General features: G+C 44.2%; 1 protein-coding gene across 2 annotated transcripts in view; it reads left to right on the top strand.

Moving 5' to 3' along the window:
• creb3l2 (cAMP responsive element binding protein 3-like 2) overlaps positions 1–21,714 on the top strand; it is a 104,787-nt gene that overhangs the window by 42,252 nt on the left and 40,821 nt on the right. For both annotated transcript variants that reach the window (XM_080190620.1, XM_080190619.1), the window contains exon 3: positions 2,079–2,290. In XM_080190620.1, coding sequence (XP_080046746.1) covers positions 2,079–2,290 — 212 coding nt within the window. The remainder of the gene's footprint in view (positions 1–2,078; positions 2,291–21,714) is intronic.

Raw genomic sequence — 21,714 nt, 5'->3', positions numbered from 1 at the left:
ACAGCGATTCACAATGCCTCTAGCATTCCTTAGATTTAACCGTCTTTTATCAGTATCCCATGTGCATCTTTTGCCATTTTCAAATCCGTTATAACCATTTTCAACACTTAGTCTGTTATTAATGTAATTGTTTCTGTTTAAGAGCCTTTGTTTACCATTTGGTCTGGCCTGCGGCTGAGTCACCAGTGACTCCTTGGTTCTGGGAGCCACAGCATTCCGTCTGTATTGATTAAAGGATTGTTTCCAGAAAAACTTTTTTGATGGTGCTGACATTGGATCAAAGAGGGGCTCTGTTCCCCTTAATTGTATTCCAGTTATTACCAAAAGAATATCCAATTGCAACAGACCTGCATTGTCCAACAACTTAAAGGCCAGTACTGCATCTGGAATCTCCAGATTAAATTTCAATAGCCTGTTAGGGGCCCCTACAAAATCCATGATTTACACTTCCATGAACTGGGTATCTTGTTTCCTAATCCATAACCCACCTTTCATAATTCTCCAAGAACTCATCTTTTTGGTAAAACTTATCTAAGTATTGTATCAGGAGCTGTATTTAGGGCATCTGCTGTCCAGTTGGAAAATACTTTGCTTCTTATCTTGTTCCTGATTGGAAGTGACAAAGCCAGTGCCATACCTTGTTTTTTTTTCGGTAGTGTGGTGACAAGGGTCCACATTTCCACCTCTGCCTTCCATTGTGGATATGGTTCAACATCTGAAAAGACAAGAGGACAATCAAATCCCACTGGCTTACTTTTGCCTTCTTTCACAGTTGTAGCACTTCTTCAAAAACAAACAAAGTTACAATGGGTTTTCCTCTGCTACCATTGTTTCTTCAGAAGGAAATCTTCCAGTGTAGATAATAAAAATATAACAATATTTACTTCAACTTATAAATCAAAGAAGGAGTTTAATAAAGAATCTTCATTACTCCAAACTTGGGGCTTTGCCCTGGGGCACTCCAAGCCCTCCACAATTCCCAACACGTTCTTATTTATGATGAGTCAGCTGATCATCACATCATTCTGTAATTGGTTAATTGGGTCAGCTGACCCTTACAGCTTGTTACATTGCATCCAATATAAAGTTGTTAACGGTTACATCCTAACGTTGATATCCATCATTATGAAGTGCTATTTTCAAAAGGCTAGTCATTGCACAAATCAATTCCTGTCTCCCAGACTGCCTGAATCCACAACAGTTTGCGTACTGCTGCAGCAAGTCCACAACAGATGCCATCTCCCCGGCCCTGCACTCAACTCTGGAACACCTAGATAACAAAGACACCTGGGCCAGACTCCTTTTTATTGACTACAGCTGAGCCATCAACACCATTATTCCTACAAAACTCATCACCAGACTCTGTGGCCCAGGGCTAGCTATGTGTAACACCTCATCTTGCATTCTTTTGTTCTCTATGAACAGAATGCTTTGTATAGCCTACTGAATGTGCAAGAAACAATACTGTTCTTGGATCCTAATACGTGTGACAACAATAAATCAAATCAAATCAAAATCAACATTACCTCCTTGCTTTGAAGGATAAAGCTAGTATCTCAATAGACAAACTGGAGAAGTTCCACAAATTTTAAGCATTAGGGGACTACTGTGGATTTGCATATGAGAGCTCAGTATGCTAACTGGTCGAAAGTGAATTTTGAAGCCATATTCTTGTAATATATGTCCTTGTTTTCTGATTGTGTGCCTCCATGATTTTCACCACTGCTTGCAAGGATCAGAGCTGCCTCACATATCTTGGAGGATGCAGATAGAAAGTTCACAGGGATAGCATTGTCACTCAGTACGCAGATGATCAGGAATAAATAGCACTAATTGAGAAGGAAGATGTGGCTGCTGTCTGGTCACATGAGTACCATTATTGACGCAATGGCCCTGATCTTGCTGAAATCGGGCTCGTGGAAAGTCATTCTCTGGTCTCGCGTGGATATGCCAGTACAATTCCAGCCTGTATTTTAGGAAATCCATTCAAACAGGAAAATAATTCTTCTTTTTAATACCAAGGAAACTTTATAACTAAGTCTGCAAAATTTTAATTTTATTTAAATTTTCCTCTGCAGATATGGAATGTGAATCCTGGCCAATGAGCTCTGATCTGAAGCCAATCACGCTAAAACATGAAGCTCTCCTCTGTGATAGTAACTGTCTTGCTCCTTCTGTTACCTTAACAACTGGCACCACTTCCATGGTCGTAGACGTTGCACTCGACACGTACAAGATGGAAATGGCCCCTGCAATTGAACCAGCCACCGATACAGTCCCAGTTGGTCAGGTGAGAGGTACTTTAGTGTCACTTTCCACTTTGGAGCTCTGTAATCTTGCTCCTATTTGTATGACCCTGTGATCTAAGTGCTACATTAGAATGGTCATTTGAAAGATTTAACAGTTAAATCCCATTGAATTAGAATCCCTGCAGTGCAGAAGGAGACCATTCAGCCCATGTGCGCTAGCTGTCTGACAGAGCATCTTACCCAGGTCCATGCCTGCCCTATCCCAATAGGCCCATGCATTTATCCCATTAATCTCCCTAGCCGACACAACTTGAGACACTAAGAAGCAGTTTAACATAGGTAATCAACCTAACCTGCACATTTTTGGATTGTGGGAGGAAACCAGAGCACCCAGGAAGAGACTGTTGCAGACATGGAGAGAACATGCAGATTCCACGCAGTCACCGAAGGCTGGAACTAAGTTTGTTCCCTGGTGCTGTGAGGCAGCAGTGCTAACCATTGGGAAATAGAATGTGAGTAAGACCATCTAATCTCAGTGAATTTGAATAATGCATGTCAACTGTATCGTTGAATTTATTTTTACTTCAAAAGTTCTATGCAATATTAAAATGAATTATCAAGCTGTAAATTTTTGTGTGCCTCGTATTAAAACTGCTGTGCGCCAAGCTCAAAACAGACATGCTTACCATACATGTGACAAGATCATGTGCTTTACAAATTAGGGCATATGGATGATAGACGCCCACTAAACTGATACAAACCTATCCTGTTTTCCCTACACCACACACCTCAAATCTCATTTATCTCCAGAAACACATCCGTTGTTTCCAGAACTGGCATGGACTGCTTCAGATTTCTTCCTGATGACTTACTGCACAGCTCTCCTGTGTGTTTTTGACAATCTTCCTCTTTGCTCCATATTTAACTACCAATTAGTGTTATTTGAATGTGTTGCAATACTTAATTTTCCTGGTTCAGCTTGTCGATTCCTTCAGCTTTTTGAGAACTTTATTTAGATCATCAAGAGGTTTTGTGGTGCATAGGGTAGCATTCCTACCTTTGGTCCAGAAACCCTGGGTTCAAGTTCCAGTCCAGGATTTGATGGCCAGGAAAGCTGTATACATAATACGGCCGACAGGGTGATTATTCAATAGGCCTGATGGGAAGCAGTAAAAGTGGGAGAGTTTCCTGGTCAGCATACTATAGAAGGCAGCCCAAGCAACATCATGGACCAGTCTTACGATCGCCAGTGTCTCTTTTGGACATAGTGCCTGAAGAATGAGTTAGATCAGTGATAGCCTTAATCTGGTGGATGGGCCCCATGAGTGGCCTGCCTTCATCTCAATGGGACACAAGATTGTAATTGGGTATGTTCATTAACCATAATGAAATATCTGTTAGCACTGTTATCTCTAGATACCAGACTCAATTCCAGCCTTGGATGATTGTTTGCATGGAGTTTGCACTTCTTCCCATGTGTTTGCTCCTGGGTACTTCAGTTTCAATTTATTGGGTAGGTATAATTCGATGATTGATGCTTTGAAATACAGATCCATCAATTATAATAAGAAAGATCATTTTAAAAGCTGTTTGTCCTATCCAGTTAAATCTGTGTTTCCTGTGGATTATAAATAAAAGAAAACTGAGTGCTGGTTGAAGGTGTAATGTTAGCGTGAAGTGCACAGAGTAGGATATTTCAGAACTCAGTTGTAAATGCTGCTTTTCCAATCTTCGAGTCCCTTGGATTAAGCAAATCCGAAAAGTGTACCAAACTGAGAGGGGCACTGGAATTTAAGAACCTGAAGGAATTGAACTCAATAGGTAAGTGAGTCAAAATAATGTTTTGTATAGGCATTTGTAAAAGGATAACAAAGGAAAAGTGGGCAACATATATACTTGTTGAAGTGGTTGAGAATGAAGGTAAAATTGACCAATGAATGATAATAAACTCAACAGGATGTAGAGTTTCTGATGATTCAAATAAACAGTGCAAAAGATTGACAGCCTTTTGGCTAAGATCAAGTGTATGATCAAAGCCCAAGAGCTCAGATTTTGATGGGCATTGTGGATTGAAGAAGCAGGTGTCAGATGACCATCGACAACACTTGAGCTCTGCTGCTACTGGTGGATCTTAATGCTGGTTTCAAGCCTCTGGCTTGGATTTAATGCCAGTACAGATAGACTCAGACTCAGTTTTTGAGCTGTGGCTGCAGCTGCATTGAGAGCTACAGGCCAAGGGCTGCCCAACACCATCCGGGGTGAAGGCTTCGGGAGGAGACTCGCCTGTGGGCCACGACTACCTCGTGAAGAAAGTGCTGTTCGAGTGCTGCGGGTTCCAAGCAGCAGACGTCTACGGTGTGGCTGAATACAACAACCAGCCCTACGTGGATGTCAGTTTCAGGAGCCTGTCAGGATGCGTCAGGTCCCTGACAGCTCAAGGGAAAAAGCAAAGAAGGGACCCTCTCCAACCTGACGGTGGAGCCCCTGTTCACCGTGCCATTCCAGCAGAACCGGGTTGTCATGTTACAGATGTATAACCCCTACGTCCCTGCGGCTGATGTACCTGGAAAGGAACGTCAGCACATGGAGGTGAAGGGAGAGAGCGTGGAAGTTATAGACAAATACGGGATCTGGACCTGTAAGAGACAGGTGAGACTCACTCAAGACTGACCCCCAAGGGAGGCCTTCTGCACCCACCTTACAATTTTTGCCATCGGGGGGAATCGAGGCTTCCTGTACTACGCGGGACAGCCACGAGTGGGCTGCATCTGCGGCAAAACTGGCCATTTTGCCGCAAGCTGCAGCACCACCTTCTGCAGAAGCTGCTTGGAGGGGAATGCGACAAAGGACTGCAAAGACAACAAATGCCGCAACCTGTGCGGGGAGGCTGGCCATGTTTACAGAGCCTGCCCCAAGCGGAAGGTCACCTACGCCCAGATCACCGGAGGCAGAGTGAGGAAGGCAAGTGCCCCTACCACCTCGGGGGGAAAAAGACCACCGCTAAAGAACCTGGTCCAGAGAAAGCTTCTGAAGCAAGCGTGGACACCCACCCACCCACCCACCCACCCCCCAGTGCAGCAGGATGACACATCCACAGCACCACCAGCAGAGGGCGCAGAGGCCATGGAACAGGAGATCGCAGATCCCAAGGGCCCATGGCAGTACGTAAAGTCAAAGAAAACCAACCCGAAAAGGAAATCCTTGGCAGCTAGAGCCTCCAGTGGCGATGCCTCCTCAGATGAGGAAAAAGCTGTCAGATGACGAAACAGCAAGAGGCTCAATTTAAAAGCGGCACTGGAACAACAGCTGTCACAGACCACCCTTGCCATTGTAGCGCCAGGGGACCATCCAGGCGATGGAGGCAACAGTGCAGCTGAGGCTATCGTGACCCCGCAGAGCAGGAACAAGGACACTGACACCATCCAATGCGGAGACCAGCCAGCAACCCCAGCACCAACCGAAGGCAACATGACACCAACGATGTCACCCAGCCACCGGGGATCTGAGGCAGGGTCAGACTGCTACCTTAGCCCTGCAGAATTTCGTCAGCGCCACAGGAATGCTGTACCTGGAGAATGCTGACTGAATGAGATGTAAGAACTGACAAATCCTTTCAAATTTAAAAATGTCTTTTAAAGTTTGCCTCGGTTAACGTATGCAGCATTAAAGACAGGGTGAGATGTGCAGCCACCTTGTCCTACCTGGCCAATGTCAAGGCCGACCTGCTCCTGCAGGAGTGTGGGATACTTCACCTCAGCAGCTACAGGCGTTGGTCGAGTGTGTGGTCCCACGGACTGTCCATCTGGTCAGGTGGGAACGACTGCCATTCCTCGGGCCTAGGCATCCTGCTGCGGGGAAGTGGCTTTACCATCTTCAAAGTTAGGGAGGTGGTGGTAGGTTGCTTCCTCGTAGCAGACGTCATGTACAAGAACTGCCCCCTCAGGCTGATTAATGTGTATGCCCCTGCTGTCAAGACCGAGTGGCTGGCAGTTCTTGAGCAGCTGCCACTGCTGCTCACCGCCTCCCAGGCCGATCATTCTGTGTGGGGATTTTAACTGAATTATGGACAAGGCCAACCAATCTAGCAGGGCTGAAAACAAACTGGACGCTACGTCCAGAGCTCTGTTGGAGATGGTCAAAGATGCCAAGCTGCTCAACATCTTCAGCAGATGGAGGGCAGCGCAGGTACATGTGGTCATGGCCCGACGGGTCTGTCCGTTCCGGGATCGATTTCATGTTTGTATCCTGCATGCTCACGGTCAGGCCCACCATCAAGCTGGTGTTCTTTTCTGACCACTGCCTCTTGCTGGCTGACTGTCAGCTGGAGGGAAACCAGAAAGTGGGCAGGGGGTCCTGGAAGCTAAATGTAGAACTGTTGACCCCAGAGGAACTCGAGGGTTTACCACGGTTAGAGGACCGTGAAACCCTTCTGAGTCTCCATCGTTCTGGTGGGAAACTATCAAAGGCAACATCAAAAGGTTCTTCATTCGCGAAGGGGTTCAGAAGGCCAGGGAGCGACTGGGGGAAATGTCCTGACTCCAGACAAGCATGCAGGAGCTACTCCAACTGCAGTCGATGGGGGTTGATGTCAGGGAGGATCTCCAGGAGGTGAAGAGCCAGCAAGCCTCGCTGTTTGCCTCGGAGGCCGCCAAGGTCATCTTCCGGTCTGTGGAGCAGGACGAAAAGTGCTTGTGTTTCTTCTTCCAGAAGGTGCACAGAGAAACCTCTGCAATCAGCAGCCTGAAGGAAGAAGACGGCTCTGTAAGGTAATCGCTGTCTGACATTGAGGATCTGCAAATACCGGACTGTATGACCTGAAGCCAACAGACAGCATGGCATCCCAGTCTTTCCTATCGTCGACCAAGCAGGTCTTTAAACGGCGAGCGGGACAGCCTAGACAGACCGGCAAGTCTGGACGAGCTGACAAAGGCCGTTGAGCCCTTTCAGAAGGGTAAAAGTCCCGAAAACGACGGCTTACCAGCTGAGTTTTTCTCGGCGTTGTGGGACTTGACGGGCCTGGACCTCCTGAAAGTATGAGTACGCTTCTGGAAGGCAGAATGTCAGAATCCATGAAAGAAGGCATCATTACTCTCATCTACAAGCAGAAGGGGGAAAGGGAAGAAATTAGAAATTGGTGACCCATTTCACTATTGAACGTGGATTATAAAATGCTGGCCAAGGTCATTGCCAACTGGGTCAAATCTGCTCTGGGGTCAGTGATCCATCCTGATCAACCCTGTGCTGTACCCGGCAGGAAGATCTCAATCTTCGCACTACTCAGGGATACGATCGCCTACATGCAGGACAGGCAGGTGGATACGTGTCTCATCAGCCTTGACCAGGAAAAGGCATTTGACAGAATATCGCACAGCCACATGATGGATGTGCTCTCCAAAATGGGCTTTGGGGAGGAAATCTGCAATTGGATTCGACTGCTCTACACAGACATCAGTAGCGCAGTTTCAGTCAGTGGGTGGGAATCAGTTTTCAAATCAGGTCTGGAGTTGGACAGGGCTGCCCTCTCTCCTCCGTCCTTTTTGTGTATTGCGTTGAACTCTTTGCCGAGGCCCTCAGAAGCGACCCAGGCATCAAAGGGGTGACAATCCCAGGCAGTGGAGGCACACAGGTCAAAGCCTCCCTGTACGTGAATGACTTGGCTGTCTTCTGCTTGAACCCCTTGTCTGTTTGCAGGCTCCTCCAGGTCTGCGAGCAGTTCGAGCTGGCCTCGGGAGCCAAAGTCAATCAGGGCAAGAGCGAGGCCATGTTCTTATATAGATGATCTGGAGGAGGGAACCGAGTGTAGGGTGTCGAAATTTGCTGATGACACCAAGATTGGGGGAAAGGCAAATTGTGCGGAGGGTGTGGAGAGTCTGCAGAAGGATCTAGATAGGCTGGGCGAATGGGCCAGGAAATGGCAAATGGAATTTAATGTTGGCAAGTGTGAGGTGGTCCACTTTGGTAGGAAGAATGGTAGGAAGGACTATTACTTACGTGGCGAAAAACTGCAGCAGGCGACGGTGCAGAGGGACCTCGGGGTCCTTGTGCATGAGTCGCAAAAACCCAGCCTGCAGGTGCAGCAGGTGGTCAGGAAGGCGAATGGGATGCTGGCCTTCATAGCGAGGGGGATTGAATATAAAAGTAGGGAGGTCTTGCTGCAGCTGTATAGGGCATTGGTGAGGCCGCAGCTGGAGTACTGTGTGCAGTTTTGGGCGCCGCACCTGCGCAAGGATATTTTGGCCTTGGAGGGAGTGCAGAGGAGGTTTACTAGGCTGATACCGGAGTTGAGGGGGTTGAGCTATGAGGAGAGGCTGAATAAACTAGGCTTGTACTCGTTAGAGTTTAGAAGAATGAGGGGAGATCTCATTGAGACGTATAAGATGATGAATGGGATGGATAGGATAGAGGTGGAAAGACTCTTCCCACTCAAAAAAGACAGTAGGACTAGGGGGCACAGCCTCAAGATAAAGGGGGGGCAGTTCAGAACGGAGTTGAGGAGGAACTTCTTCACTCAAAGGGTGGTGAATCTCTGGAATTCTCTGCCCGTTGAAGTGGTGGAGGCTGCCTCGCTAGATATTTTTAAGAAGCGGGTTGATGGGTTTTTGATAAGAGAGGGGATTAAGGGTTATGGGGAGAGGGCGGGAAAGTGGAACTGAGCCACGACAGATCAGCCATGATCTTATTGAATGGCGGGGCAGGCTCGAAGGGCCAGATGGCCTACTCCTGCTCCTATTTCTTATGTTCTTATGTTCTTATGTTCTTATGTAACTGGACTGACAAACCATTTTGTCCCCTTCGCTGTCAGGACAGACTACCTTGAAGGTGCTGGGGATATGATTTGGAGCGGAAGGGGCGTGCACCAAAAACTGGGAAGAGCGCATCGCGAAAGCCAGGCAGAAACTGGGCTTGTGGGTGCAACGCTCCCTCTCCATCACAGGAAACAACCTGGTGATCTAATGTGAGGTGCTGTCCGTGTTATTGTACATGGTGCTGATGTGGCCTATCCCCAAATCCTGCACTGCAGCAGTGACACAGGTCATCTTCAAGTTTATCTGTAGATCAAAGATGGATTGCGTCCGGAGGGAGGTGATGCATAAATCTCCAGAGAACAGAGGGAAAAACGTTCCCAATGCTGCCCTCATCCTGGTGGCCATCTTTGTGTGTGACTGCATCAAGCTGTGCATAGATCCTCGGTACACTAACAGCAAGTGCCACTACTTTTTGAGCTTCTGCCCCTCCCAAGTGTTGCGGAGGATGGGTCTGGCCACACTGCCGCAGAACGCTCCAAGTAGTTGGACTGTACCGCAGCACCTGTCTTTCGTGGAGAAATTTTTCCGCAAACACACCTTTCACCATGTGGCAATTAAGCAGTGGTCAGCACGTAACGTCCTTGGGGCCCTGAGAGAAAAGGAGATGGCGGATCCTGTCGGATGGTTTCCTGAGCAGACTGTGTTATCTGGCAGAATGCCTCATCACCAGAACTCTCAAACAAGCACCAAGATCTGGCTTGGCTGGTGGTGAGAAGGGCACTCCCCGTCAGATCCTTTATGCACGCTCGAGGTCTCAACATCACTGCAAGCTGCCCTCGAAGCGGCTGCGGGGCTGATGAGACGGTCGCACACCTCCTTGTGGAATGTGCCTTTGCAAAGAAGGTCTGGAGTGAGATGCGGTGGTATTTGTCAAGGCTGGTCCCGAGCAGCTCGGTGACGCAGGAGTCTGCTCTACTGGCTGTTTCCAGGGACGCACACCGAGACAAAAATCAACTGTTGCTGGAGAGTCGTCAACTCGGTGAAGGACACACTTTGGTCCGCCTGAAACTTGCTGATTTTCCAGTTGAAAGAACTGTCCTCAACTGAGTGTTGTAGACTGGCACATTCCAAGGTCCAGGACTACGTGCTGAGGGACACGCTGAAGCTTGGGGCAGCCGCTGCAAAGGCACAATGGGGAAAGGCTACACTATAAGGCCTTTCAACGGAGGCAGACCGAGGGCCTGGGAACTACAGTATACCCTCGGCCTGTGTAACTGTGTGCCAATCTGAGAAATAACGGCACACAGTAAATTTTGAGGCCTGTATATAATTTTAAGTTTTTAAATATAACGACTGTAATTTGTATAGGACTGTAGAAATGTTTTTTATTCTGCAGTGTTTCCAATTCATAGGTTTGCAATGGTTTAATTGAGATTTTTATGAATAAAGTATAGTTTTGAAATAAAAAGTGCAAAAGATTGAAGAATTTTTAGAACAAGATGAAATGTTTTGTGCTTTTTTTAAAAAAAAGCATACTCACAGCTGGTCTGCCCATAAAACTGGCTCCCAGAACTAATTAATCACAGGTTTTCAATTATTGTGTCTGTTTGCAAATCTTCAAGGAGGTTTTTAAAATTTAGCTGGCTTGACTTAAGGATGCTAATGTGTACCTTAAGTCATTTTCATGGGTGGTGGAGAGGCATTTTATTAAATGTGCTTTTTTTAAGGTAAACTGACTGCCTCTATGTTAAAACTGTACTATGATATGTAGAGAAGCTGGCATTGGACTGGGGTGGGCACAGTAAAAAGTCTCAACGCCAGATTAAAGTCCAACATGTTTGTTTGATAGCACAAGCTTGCGGAGTGCTGCCCCTTCATCAGGTGAGTCCTGATGAGGGGCAGTGCTCTGAAAGCTCGTGCTAACAAATAAACCTGTTAGACTTTAACCTGGTGTTGAGAGTTTTTACTGCACTTTTAAATACATCAAAGAATTTTTTTAAATCTCAGAAGGGAAAGAAATAAACAACTGTGTTCTAAAACATTAACCAGTGATACTGGTTAATGAAAAATTTTACATTTGTTATTATACAAGTTTGAATGGAATCTTAAAGTTTAGTTATTGGTTTCATAAGTAGGCTTACATTGACACTGCAATGAAGTTAGTGTGAAAATCCCCTGTCACCACATCCCGGTGCCCGTTCGGGTATACTGTGGGAGAAATTAGCATGGCTAATGCATCTAACCAGCGCATCTTTCGGACTGTGGGAGGAAACCACACCTTGAATGCTGTGTCCGTCTCTACTCACTGAGAAGCACTGAAGCAAGAAAGGCCATGAAACCTAGTGCCAGGAATCTGATTTATGTAGGAAAAAGAGGGAGAGAGTAAGGTTTTCAGCTTGGATGAAATATATCTGAGGTAAGATCTGCAGAACAACTTAGACTTTAAAATAGTGAATGTATTGAAAACTTCAGAGCCATGCTTTTAACTAAATTGGCAATAAAACAAGGAGAAACAACGAGTTCAGAAAGAAAACTTGGGACCAAATGAGGAACTTCACGTGAAGAATAACCAACACCTTTAAATGGTCTTCCAGGCAGAGTAGTATGCCAAAATCCAATTTTTGTAGTAATTGGGAGCTCTTCTGGATGAAGAAATGACGATCAGCAATTTGGCCTGCTTAATCTAAGGAGTTTTATGATCTAGGGAGCAGATTCCTGTTGCCATTCAGTTTCAGTCTCTGACCAGTAGATGGTGATGTATTATATCTTCTCTGCGTATTACAGCAACAATGCATTAAGTGTGTCTATTTCCATTTTTTTGTACTGCAATTTAGTTTTCTAATTGAAAGTTTTTTTCCAGGGCTGTAACACTAGCAGCTAAAGGCAAATCCTGCAGTGAGCATATACAGTGTGCATACTTTTCTGGGTTGCTTGAATCTCAAATTATATAGTATTTTTCAGTCTTTGGCAGCATCTTTTGAGTGTTTTTCTTGAGCTTTTTAGATGAGATTGGATCGGCATAGTCACATAAATGTGACGGCAGTGGTTAGGTGCCTCGAAGTGCCAGGGACCCAGATTCACCGCTGGCCTTGGGTGACCGTGTGGAGTTTGCATATTCTCCCCATGTCTGTGTGGGTTTCCTCCGGATACTCTGGTTTCCTCCTATAATCCAAAGGTGTGTGGGTTAAGTGGATTGGCCATACTAAATTGTCCCTTAATGTCCCAAGATGTGTAAGTTAGGGGAATTTACAGGGCAAATATATGGGACTACAGGGATAGAGCCTGTGTGTGGTACTCTGTTGGAAAGCCTGTGCAGACTTGATGGGCCAAATGGCCTCTTTTTACACTGGTATTCTAGGTTCACATTGTTTAATTATACTGATGCTGTGTGCATGAGAAGGGCACAGGAAAACTAATGATTGTCCGTTACAGTAGCTTTGTATCTATGTTCTGCAAGCTCCAATACTTTGAACTGAAACATAAGCAGTTGGAGGTGCTGGAATTTTGGGTCTAAAATGCACAGATGATCTACGCTGCACACGTATTGGAAAACACAGTTTTTGCTTACTACTTCCAAAATAACTGGTTTAATCGGTTTGCTCTTTAATACAAAACTTTAAGTTTTAATTTTAAACCCAATTACACTTGATGACTGAAACTTCTGCTGAAAAGTTAATAGTTCTCCAGGAGATGCACCTTCTGGTTCAGTATAGTTGGTCACCTCTGTGAACAGACCTTGAGACTTCCAAGATCTGGAGTGCATTTTACTGCCTATTTAAATTATAATGGAATATAGGGAATCATTACATCTCTTGTTTGCTATGTTGGATACTGTGATATTGCATGCATTCTAAATACATTCTGCAATGTTTTGAGAAGGTGGACTAAATCCTACTTGGGTGGGGTCATGTGATTATGAGCATGGGAATGGCTGTGTTTTCATGAGCTCCAGTCCTACTCTTTTTAATCCTTTCTGTTATCCTGATGCACAACTTGTACTTTGATCCCGATATGTGTAATCTGTGCAATTTGTGGAAGATCCTGATTAACTATTTTGACAGTGGTGAGACAAATTGAGTTGAAGAAATTGGAGCTGACTTGGGTGAAGCTCAGTTTGCAGTGGCGACATTGCAGGTGAGCAGCCCAATGCTTGAGTAGTGCTGTTGACACCAATATACAGAATGCTTTTAGGAACAAAAAAGAATGCATTCTGGTCCCCAGCTGATTATGAATGCTCACCATGATGAACTGAGATGTACTACAAGGAGTGAATGGTGTAGAAATGGTAATGCTTTCAGTTACATGGGAGGTTTCTTTGATGAAGGCTTTATATCATATGAGTGTGCAGATAGGATCAGTGACCATTTTTGAATCAGCCAACAAAGGTATAACTTTATGCATTCAAAACTAGTGGTTAAAAGTCAATGATCGGTCAATAATATGAAACGATATAAAATATTGACAAAATTTTCATATGTCAAAAATTTTCCTCAATTCTTTTTCTAGCTCAGCATAGATATAGCACTAGTCAGAGTATGCAAGGCAAAAGCTCTTGGTCATTCTTCTCCCAAAGGCATAATAAGTGAAACTACTGCTTCTACTCCATAGCAAGCAGTAATGGTGGCTTCAGATTAAAATGAACCAATGATTCAGACATCTGCAATGCGTCTTTGACATCTTTGTATGCTTTCTCACATTCTGGTATTCCATGATTGTTTGTTCCACATATAATAAATTATGTATTGGCTTCAATAATGTAGCTGGGCTAGGAAAAAAATTGTCATAATTTATTAATCCTAATATTAAACTTTACAAGACCCTTGTCAGGCCTCACTTGGAGTACTGTGCGCAGTTCTGGTCGCCTCACTATAGGAAGGACGTAGAAGCTATTGAAAGGGTACAGAGGAGATTTACAAGGATGTTGCCTGGATTGGGAGGCATGCCTTAGGTTGAGGGAGCTCGGACTCTTCTCCCTGGAGAGACGAAGGTTGAGAGGTGACCTGATAGAGGTTTATAAAATGTTGAGAGGAATAGATAGGGTGGATTCTCAGAGGCTATTTCCCCGGGTTGAAATGGTCGCTACGAGAGGACAGATTTAAGGTGCGGGGAGGCAAGTACAGAAGTGATGTTAGGGGTAAGTTTTTCACTGAGGGTGGTGAGTGAATGGAATCGGCTGCCGTCAGTGGTGGTGGAGGCGAACTCGCTGGGGTCTTTGAAAAGACTTCTGGATGAGTATATGGGATTTAGTGGGATTGGGGGTTATAGATAGGTCTATGGATTGGTAGGTGTTGATGTGATCGGCGCAACTCATGGGCCAAAGGGCCTGTTTGTGCTGTAGTGTTCTATGTTCTAAAAAGGAACTTGGTTGTGTCACATTTTTCAGATCTGGTGCTTCTAAAATAGTGTCCATCTTTTTATGTGCTTTATGTAGACCTTCACTATTCTATCGTGACCCAAGTACTGGACTGAAATATGGAAAAAGTCGCCATTTTCCTTCTTGATACGTAGACTATGTTCTTGAAGACCTTCCAATGTTGCTTTTAAATTATCCAAGTGTTCTTGTTCATTGGTCCCTGTATTTAAAATATCATCCAGGTAACTTTGTACACCAGAGAGATCACTTAAATTTTAATCCACTGATCTATTTGGAATAAGGATAGTGTGGGTGCTATTCCATAAGGCAACATATTAAAATTTAAGTGGTCTCTCTGGTATACAATATTACCTGGATGATATTTTAAATACAGGGTCCAGTGAACAAGAGCACTTGGATAATTTGAAAACAACATTGGAATGTCTTCAAGCACATAGTCTACATATCAAGAAAGAAAATGGTGAATTTTTCTAGTCATGGCTAGTGTGTGGAGAAAGATCAACTTGGGTCCATTTAAAAGTCTGACAGCAGCAGGGAAGAAGCTGTTCTTGTCGGTTGGTACATGACCTCAGACTTTTGTATCTTTTTCCCAATGGAAGAAGGTAGAGAGGAGTGGCTGGGGTGCATGGGGTCCTTAATTATACCAGCTGCTTTGCCAAGATGGCGGGAAGTGTAGACAGAGTTAACGGTTGAGAGGCTGGTTTGCATGATTGGGCTATATTCATGACCTTTTGTAGTTCCTTGCAGTCTTGGGCAAAGCAAGAGCCGTACCAGGCTGTGACACAACTAGAAAGAATGCTTTGTATGGTGCATTGTAAAAGTTGGTGAGTGTCATAGCTGACATGCCAAATTTCCTTAGTCTTCTGAAAATAGAGGCGTTAGTGGGCTTTCTTACTATAGCGTCAGCATAGGGGGACCAGGACAGTTTGGTGATCTGGACGCCTAAAAACTGGAAGCTCTTGACCATCTCTACATGTTCCCATTGATGTAGGCAGCGGCATGTTCTCCACTACATTTCCTGAAGTCGATGACAATCTCCATCATTTTATTAACATTGAGGGAGAGATTCTTGAAAATACCTAGATTCTTCTTCTGAATAATCTTCTTGGGGGAAGCTGGTCTAGCCCAGTGAACTTTTGTAATGTGACCCATTTTGCCTCAATCCTGGCATTGATTATCCTTGCTGCAGCATTCACTGGCCCAGTTTGACACATGCAACATGCTTGTCGCTGTTTTGATGAGTTATGGAAATTGCCAACTTGTGAATCTTCTTCCCTGCACCAAATTATGAAACCACTTCAGCAGCCAGTTCTATTGACACTGCAATTTCTACTGTTGTCTTTAAAGTCAAGGGAGTAAGCTGTTTTCTTTGAATAGCCTCCTTTCGAAGACCACAAGCCAGATGACCTCTAAGAGAATCTTCAAATGCCTCACCAAACTCACAATGTTGTGCCAGTAAGCCACAAACTGAGCAATGCTTTCACTTTCACTTAGTTCCTTCAGCGGAGCCTGAACCATTCCATGATGGTTTTGGACACTAATGCTCTTCAAGGATCTTTGTCTAGTCATTGTATAAGATTAGCGTCCTGACTTTGCTGAGTGAACCAAGTTCCGGAGCAAATGAAAAGTTTTACTTCCTATTGTACTGATAGAAGCAGGTACAAGGCAACTCATTTGCAATTTTATTTGCTTGTACAAAGTACTGAAAATACTCTGCTTCAGAACTTTGTTATTCATTTTCTTTATTGAAAATCCCCATAGATCCAAATTGTCCTTTTTTTTATGGGAACTAGAGACTGCTCAGTTTTTTTTTACTGTCTTCCCAATGCTCCCCCTTTTTACCCTGAAGACCGTTGACTTGATGTAGTTTTTTTTTTAAATGACACCAATTGCACATCAAAGCATCCATTCTTTTCAAATATGCCGGATACTGCCCCGGAATCATGCTCTTCTCTCACACAAAAAACCCCATCTTTTAAAACTACAAAGAGATTTTCTTGTCTTCCTTGCACTGACTGTTCAGTCTTTGATATCACAATGTTTCTGTACCTTAAGCTCTTTAGTCAATGAAACAAAATCCCAACTTGCTGCCAATTTTCTTTCTGTAATGCCCTAAGTTAGAGGTTCTGGGTTAGAACAGAAAAGAAAAAACTTGGTTTGTACACGTAGATTCAAATCAAAGTACAACACATTTTGTTGAAGGAGATGTTCTTTGCACTGCAGAATAGAAAACTGAAAGTAAAACGCAGCCTGTGCAAACATCCTAATGACAACACTATCAAATCTTATGATCAGCTCTTAAAGCAACCTGCAACTATTTTAAATGTGAAATGCTGATCATTCTGTACTGTGCTGAATCTGGGAATTTGTTGCGTATTATGCTGACTGAGGTTGAAAATTCTCAATAAAGACATGAAGTGAGGAAAGCTGGTATGAGCAACTTGTTGAGTTTTATTCGCTTATAGAGTATACTTGAGTGATATGAGTTAATTGTGCACCAAGAAACTCACTTATTTTGTATAAAATTATATGCTTAGACAAAATTAATTTGTAAACTGTGACCCGCTTCCTATAGTGCCTCCTGTACAAGACAACGAAGGAAATTAACCTGCCATTATATGAGCTAAACATGCTCACAAATTAACTGAACTAACTGGCAATACTGTTTGGCTTATAGGCTATATATGTTCATTACACAACCTACAGTCTCTCATTTGCTGTTTGTTTAATTCAGAAATGAGGCTTTTCTACGTTATCCAGATTCGAGCTGATTTCTCCAAAAAGATGGAAAGAGAAAGCATGATTTTTGATTGCTGTCAACGCTCTATGCCGAGGATTGATCTGTCAAGTTGCCGATCAGAGTTACCATTTTGATTGATGCATCCTTTGTCTCTGCTTTGTTATAATTGCTCACAGCAACTGTGCTTTATGTTTAGCAAGCTCTTGGTTACATTTAATACAAATTATTCTTGCAATAAAGGTACAGACTATTGTGGGAGTTGCTCAACAATTCCTTGTTGTCTGAAAACTGATATGCAAGGAAACATAATTTTGATAGCTGTTTTCTGCCTAGATGGCTTGATCAAATTGGTGTGTATCTTCGGAAGTTCTATAAACTAAACCTAATTTTATGCAAGTTTACAGCTCAAGATTAGTAATTGACCTACCTTTGTCTTTTCAACTGCTGTTCAAAAATAATTCCACTGCCCATTCTCTCCCCATGAGAGTTTAAATCTAGTTGTTACAAAACTAAATGAAATAAAAAAATCTCATACCTTCTATTCTACCACATTTAAAGTAATGAAATGTCCCAAGGCCCTTCACAGGAGCATTTCAAACACATGGTGAAGGAGGTTTTAAGGGGTGTCTTAAAGGAGGAAAGCACATTAGAGGCACAAGGAGAAAATTGCAGAGCTTGGGGGCCGAGGCAGTTGAAGGCATAGCCACCAATGACAGAGTAATTATAATCTGGGATGCAGAGAAGCCAGAATTACAGATGGATGGATATACAAAAGGTTGTGAAATTGCAGGAGATTTACAACAATAGGGAGGGCAAGACCATGGAGGCACTTGAGAACAAGAATGAGGATACTAAAGCCAAAACGTGGCTTGACTAGGAGCCAGTGAAGGCCATTGAGCACAGCGGGATAGGGAAACAGGGCCAGGTGCAAGCAAGGGCATGGATAATAACATTTTTGATGACCTCATTGTTACGGAGGGTAAAATATAGGAGGCCAACTCTGTGTTGATTTGAATCAGAGATAACAGAGATGGAGTGGGGGAAAGTCGTGTAATGTTAGAGCTAGAAATAAGCTGTCTTGGTGATGGCACAAATAATTGGTGCTTAAAATGAGAAAGGAAGAAACCTTGCATCGTTCCTCAGTATAGTTATTCCTCTTTGGCTGTCCCTCTGTTACTTTAATGGGTAGAACCTGAGCAGTTAAAATCTGTGTAGTTAATGCAAGGTCTTTGTGCAGGACGCTCTATCCTGCAAAAATATCTTTCTATTCTCTCCACCTGTCTAGTAAACCTATAACAATCAATAATTATTCTCGTTTCATTTCACTGCCCTTGACCTCAAGGTACTTTTTGTGCTGTAAAGCATTTATTTTAATTATTTCTATTGCTGTAATGTTGTCTGTTACTCACATTGCTACTCCATCTGCTTTTCCTGTGCTGCTTCCTTCTGTAACTAAATCCCGATGCTTTAATTTCCATCGCTGTCCTGATTTAACTAGCTGTCTTCAATTCCTGTTGTGTCAAAATTATCCTTCAGCACAGTATCTTATTCAGTGAAGTTGGTTTGTACATTACTATAAATTTATATTTTCCTCTTTGTTCTGGACGTTCTATGTTTTTCCCTCCCGTACAGCTTTACAATGTAAGCACTTTCATTTCATGGAGTCCCTCCAGTGCAGCATGAGGTCATTCCGGCCCATTGAGTCTGCAGCGACCGCAATCCCACCCCCATAACCTCATGTATTTACCATAGCTAGTCCCCCTGACACCAAGGCCAGTCAACCTAATCCAAGCATCTTTGGACTGTGGAAGGAAGCCGGAGCACCCAGAGGAAGCCCATGCAGACACAGGGAGACTATGCAAACTCCACACAGACAATGACCCAAGCTGGGAATCGAACCTGGGTCCCTAGTGCTGTGAGGCAGCAGTGCAAACCACTGTGCCACCATGCTGCCGCCTCATGGTGTAAGCATGCATCTTAGTTATCATTCACTTGCACCCCTTTATATATGACAGTTTGTTTATGATGGTGACTGATCTACCTGCTCCAGCCTAATTGGTACGTGATCCATTAATATTCATTAATATCCCTTGTTATCAATCAACTACTCAATCACCCAAAACGTTCTCCTCAGATTTGCACTATCTTTATCAAAGAACGTTAACAGCTTCCTCAATATCTTAAATTTTCTTCTATTGGACCACTTAACTTTAACCTCATTCCAAATGAAAGAGTGAATCTCCTGCTATTGCTGTTTCCATTTTCTTGTAGATCCCAGGCAGCAACCTTTGATTATTTAAAGGCTACGAAATCTGGCTTATGTCATTCTTTCACCAGTAGGGCACGACGAGAAGGCAGGGCCCAGGTTACCTCAGCCAGAACAGGAATTGAATCCTATGCTGATAGTGTTATTCTGAACCACGTGCTAGCTGCCTAGCCTGCGTCCACCCAGGCTACACTAGATATTCATTAAATTACTCTTTCCTTCTCGTACACCTCTTCATCTTTTCCAGTTATTGGTTAACATCATCATTCCCTGCATTACTCGTACTGCTACTTCTCATCAATGCTCCTCTGCCTATGTCTACCTCTCTATCATTTCCTTCCGAAACAGGTGGTACTTGCAGATCAGATTTTTTTATCTGCCTCAGATGTTAAAGCCCACCAATGTCTCTACTTTCTCAGAAGACTAAGGAAATTTGGCATGTTAGCTACGACTCTTACCAACTTTTACAGATGCATCATAGAAAGCATTCTTTCTGGTTGTACAGCTCCTGCTCTGCCTAAGACCGCAGGTAACAAAAAAGGTCCTGCATGTAGCCCAATCCACCACTCAAACCATTCATTGACTGTCTACACTTCCAGCTGCCTTGGCAAAGCAGCCATTAAAGACACCATGCACCCCGGACATTCTCTATTCCACCTTCTTTTGGGAAAAGATACAAAAGACTGAGGTCACGTACCAACCGACTCGAGAACAGCTTCTTCCCTGCTGCCGTCAAACTTTTGAATGGACCTACCTTGCATTAAATTGAGCTTTCTCTATACCCTAGCTATGACTAACACTACATTCTGCACTCTCTTGATTCTTTCTCTATGAACAGTATGCTTTGTGTGTATAGTGTGCAAGAAACAATACTTTTCACTGTTCATAAATGTGACAATAATAATCAAATCAAAAACTGTTGAGGTTTACACCAGTAAACTGGCCATATTTACTTATCTTCCTTAACAAATCCGCTCTAGTCTCCAATACACTCAAAATCTTGATCGCACAAAGTTACATTACATTATAATGTTGCATTTCCAACGTTAGTAAAGCTCTAAATTTAAAAAGCAATCATGATTGCCTTGAAAATTGCTTTTGTAGTTTGTTTTAAATTGGTGATTAAAGGAGTGCGTTTTGCTTCATTATCTTAAATCCGGGTTCTCTGGCTTCTACTCATTGGTGGAAACAGTTTTTCTCTATTTAATCTGTCAAGGCTATTCGGAATTTTCAATACCTTAATTATGGGCCCGATTTTATCAAAAATTAGCGCCTGTTTTTGGGCGCGAAATCATGGTGAATTTGGGCGTCGGGCCTGTAACACGATCTGCACTCAACCAAGCAGATCGCGCCTTTACCAACACCCAATTTTGGGCACAGGTCTGGTCCACGCCCCAATCAGGCATGCATTTAAATCAGTTTAATGAGCCATGCGCCCAACTCTACCACCAAATCCCACTTTACCGTTTTCGGATCCGCGCTATCACCAACCTGTAGAATAAAAATCCGAAGCAGATTCTTATTCTGCGGGGGAACCTCCTCGAACACCCTTCACAGACTCCCTGCTAAACACCTCAGCACACCTCCCTTAGCAGAGCACACCCCCAACCTACCTAGATTGCTGCTCTCCCTCCACCATCCTTCTGACCTGCGCTCATTGATGTGGAGATGCCGGCGTTGGACTGGGGTGAACACAGTAAGAAGTCTCTCAACACCAGATTAAAGTCCAATTTAATCTGGTGTTGTGAGACATCCTGCAGCATCTTCCTGGCCTCCCGCTGGCGTCTACCGGAGGAGGAGGGCGAGCTCGGATGGATCTCTGGTTGGGGTGGGGGGTGGCGAAGGATGGGGGGGATGATGAACTTGGACGTGGGAGAATCTCCGCCACCCCGCCCTCCTTCCTAAACCAGAGATCCATCTGAGCCCACCCCCCCAATCCTCCGGCAGGTGCCAGCGGAAGGCCAGGAAGGTACTGCAGGATGTCCAACGAGTGCAGTAAGAAGCCTCTCAACACCAGGCCCAGTGGGTGGAGGGTGGGGGGGGGGGGGGGGCGGGGGGGGTGGGGTGTGGTTCTGTCTCCCGGGGGGTCTGATTGCGGTACAGTTCAGAGCTCCGATCATTCCGGCAGTGCTAAGCCCTGCCCACAGCGCAGACCGGATCGGAGCTGGCAAAAAGCGTATGGGCGCGCCGGAATGAGGATTCCAGGCTCGGATCCGTTTTACGTCCCGATCCGGCACTTAGCCTCCGATTGGTAAAATCTGGCTTAATATCCCCTCTTTTTTTTTAATATCCCCTCTTTTTTTTTAATATCCCCTCTTTTTTTTTAATATCCCCTCTTT

The sequence above is a fragment of the Carcharhinus amblyrhynchos genome, chromosome 6 (genome assembly GCF_965287045.1).
Source record: "Carcharhinus amblyrhynchos chromosome 6, sCarAmb.v2.hapA, whole genome shotgun sequence".
Taxonomy (NCBI): domain Eukaryota; kingdom Metazoa; phylum Chordata; class Chondrichthyes; order Carcharhiniformes; family Carcharhinidae; genus Carcharhinus; species Carcharhinus amblyrhynchos.
The sequence above is the reverse complement of the archived record's forward strand: the minus strand, read 5'-3'. Positions and strand labels throughout refer to the sequence as shown.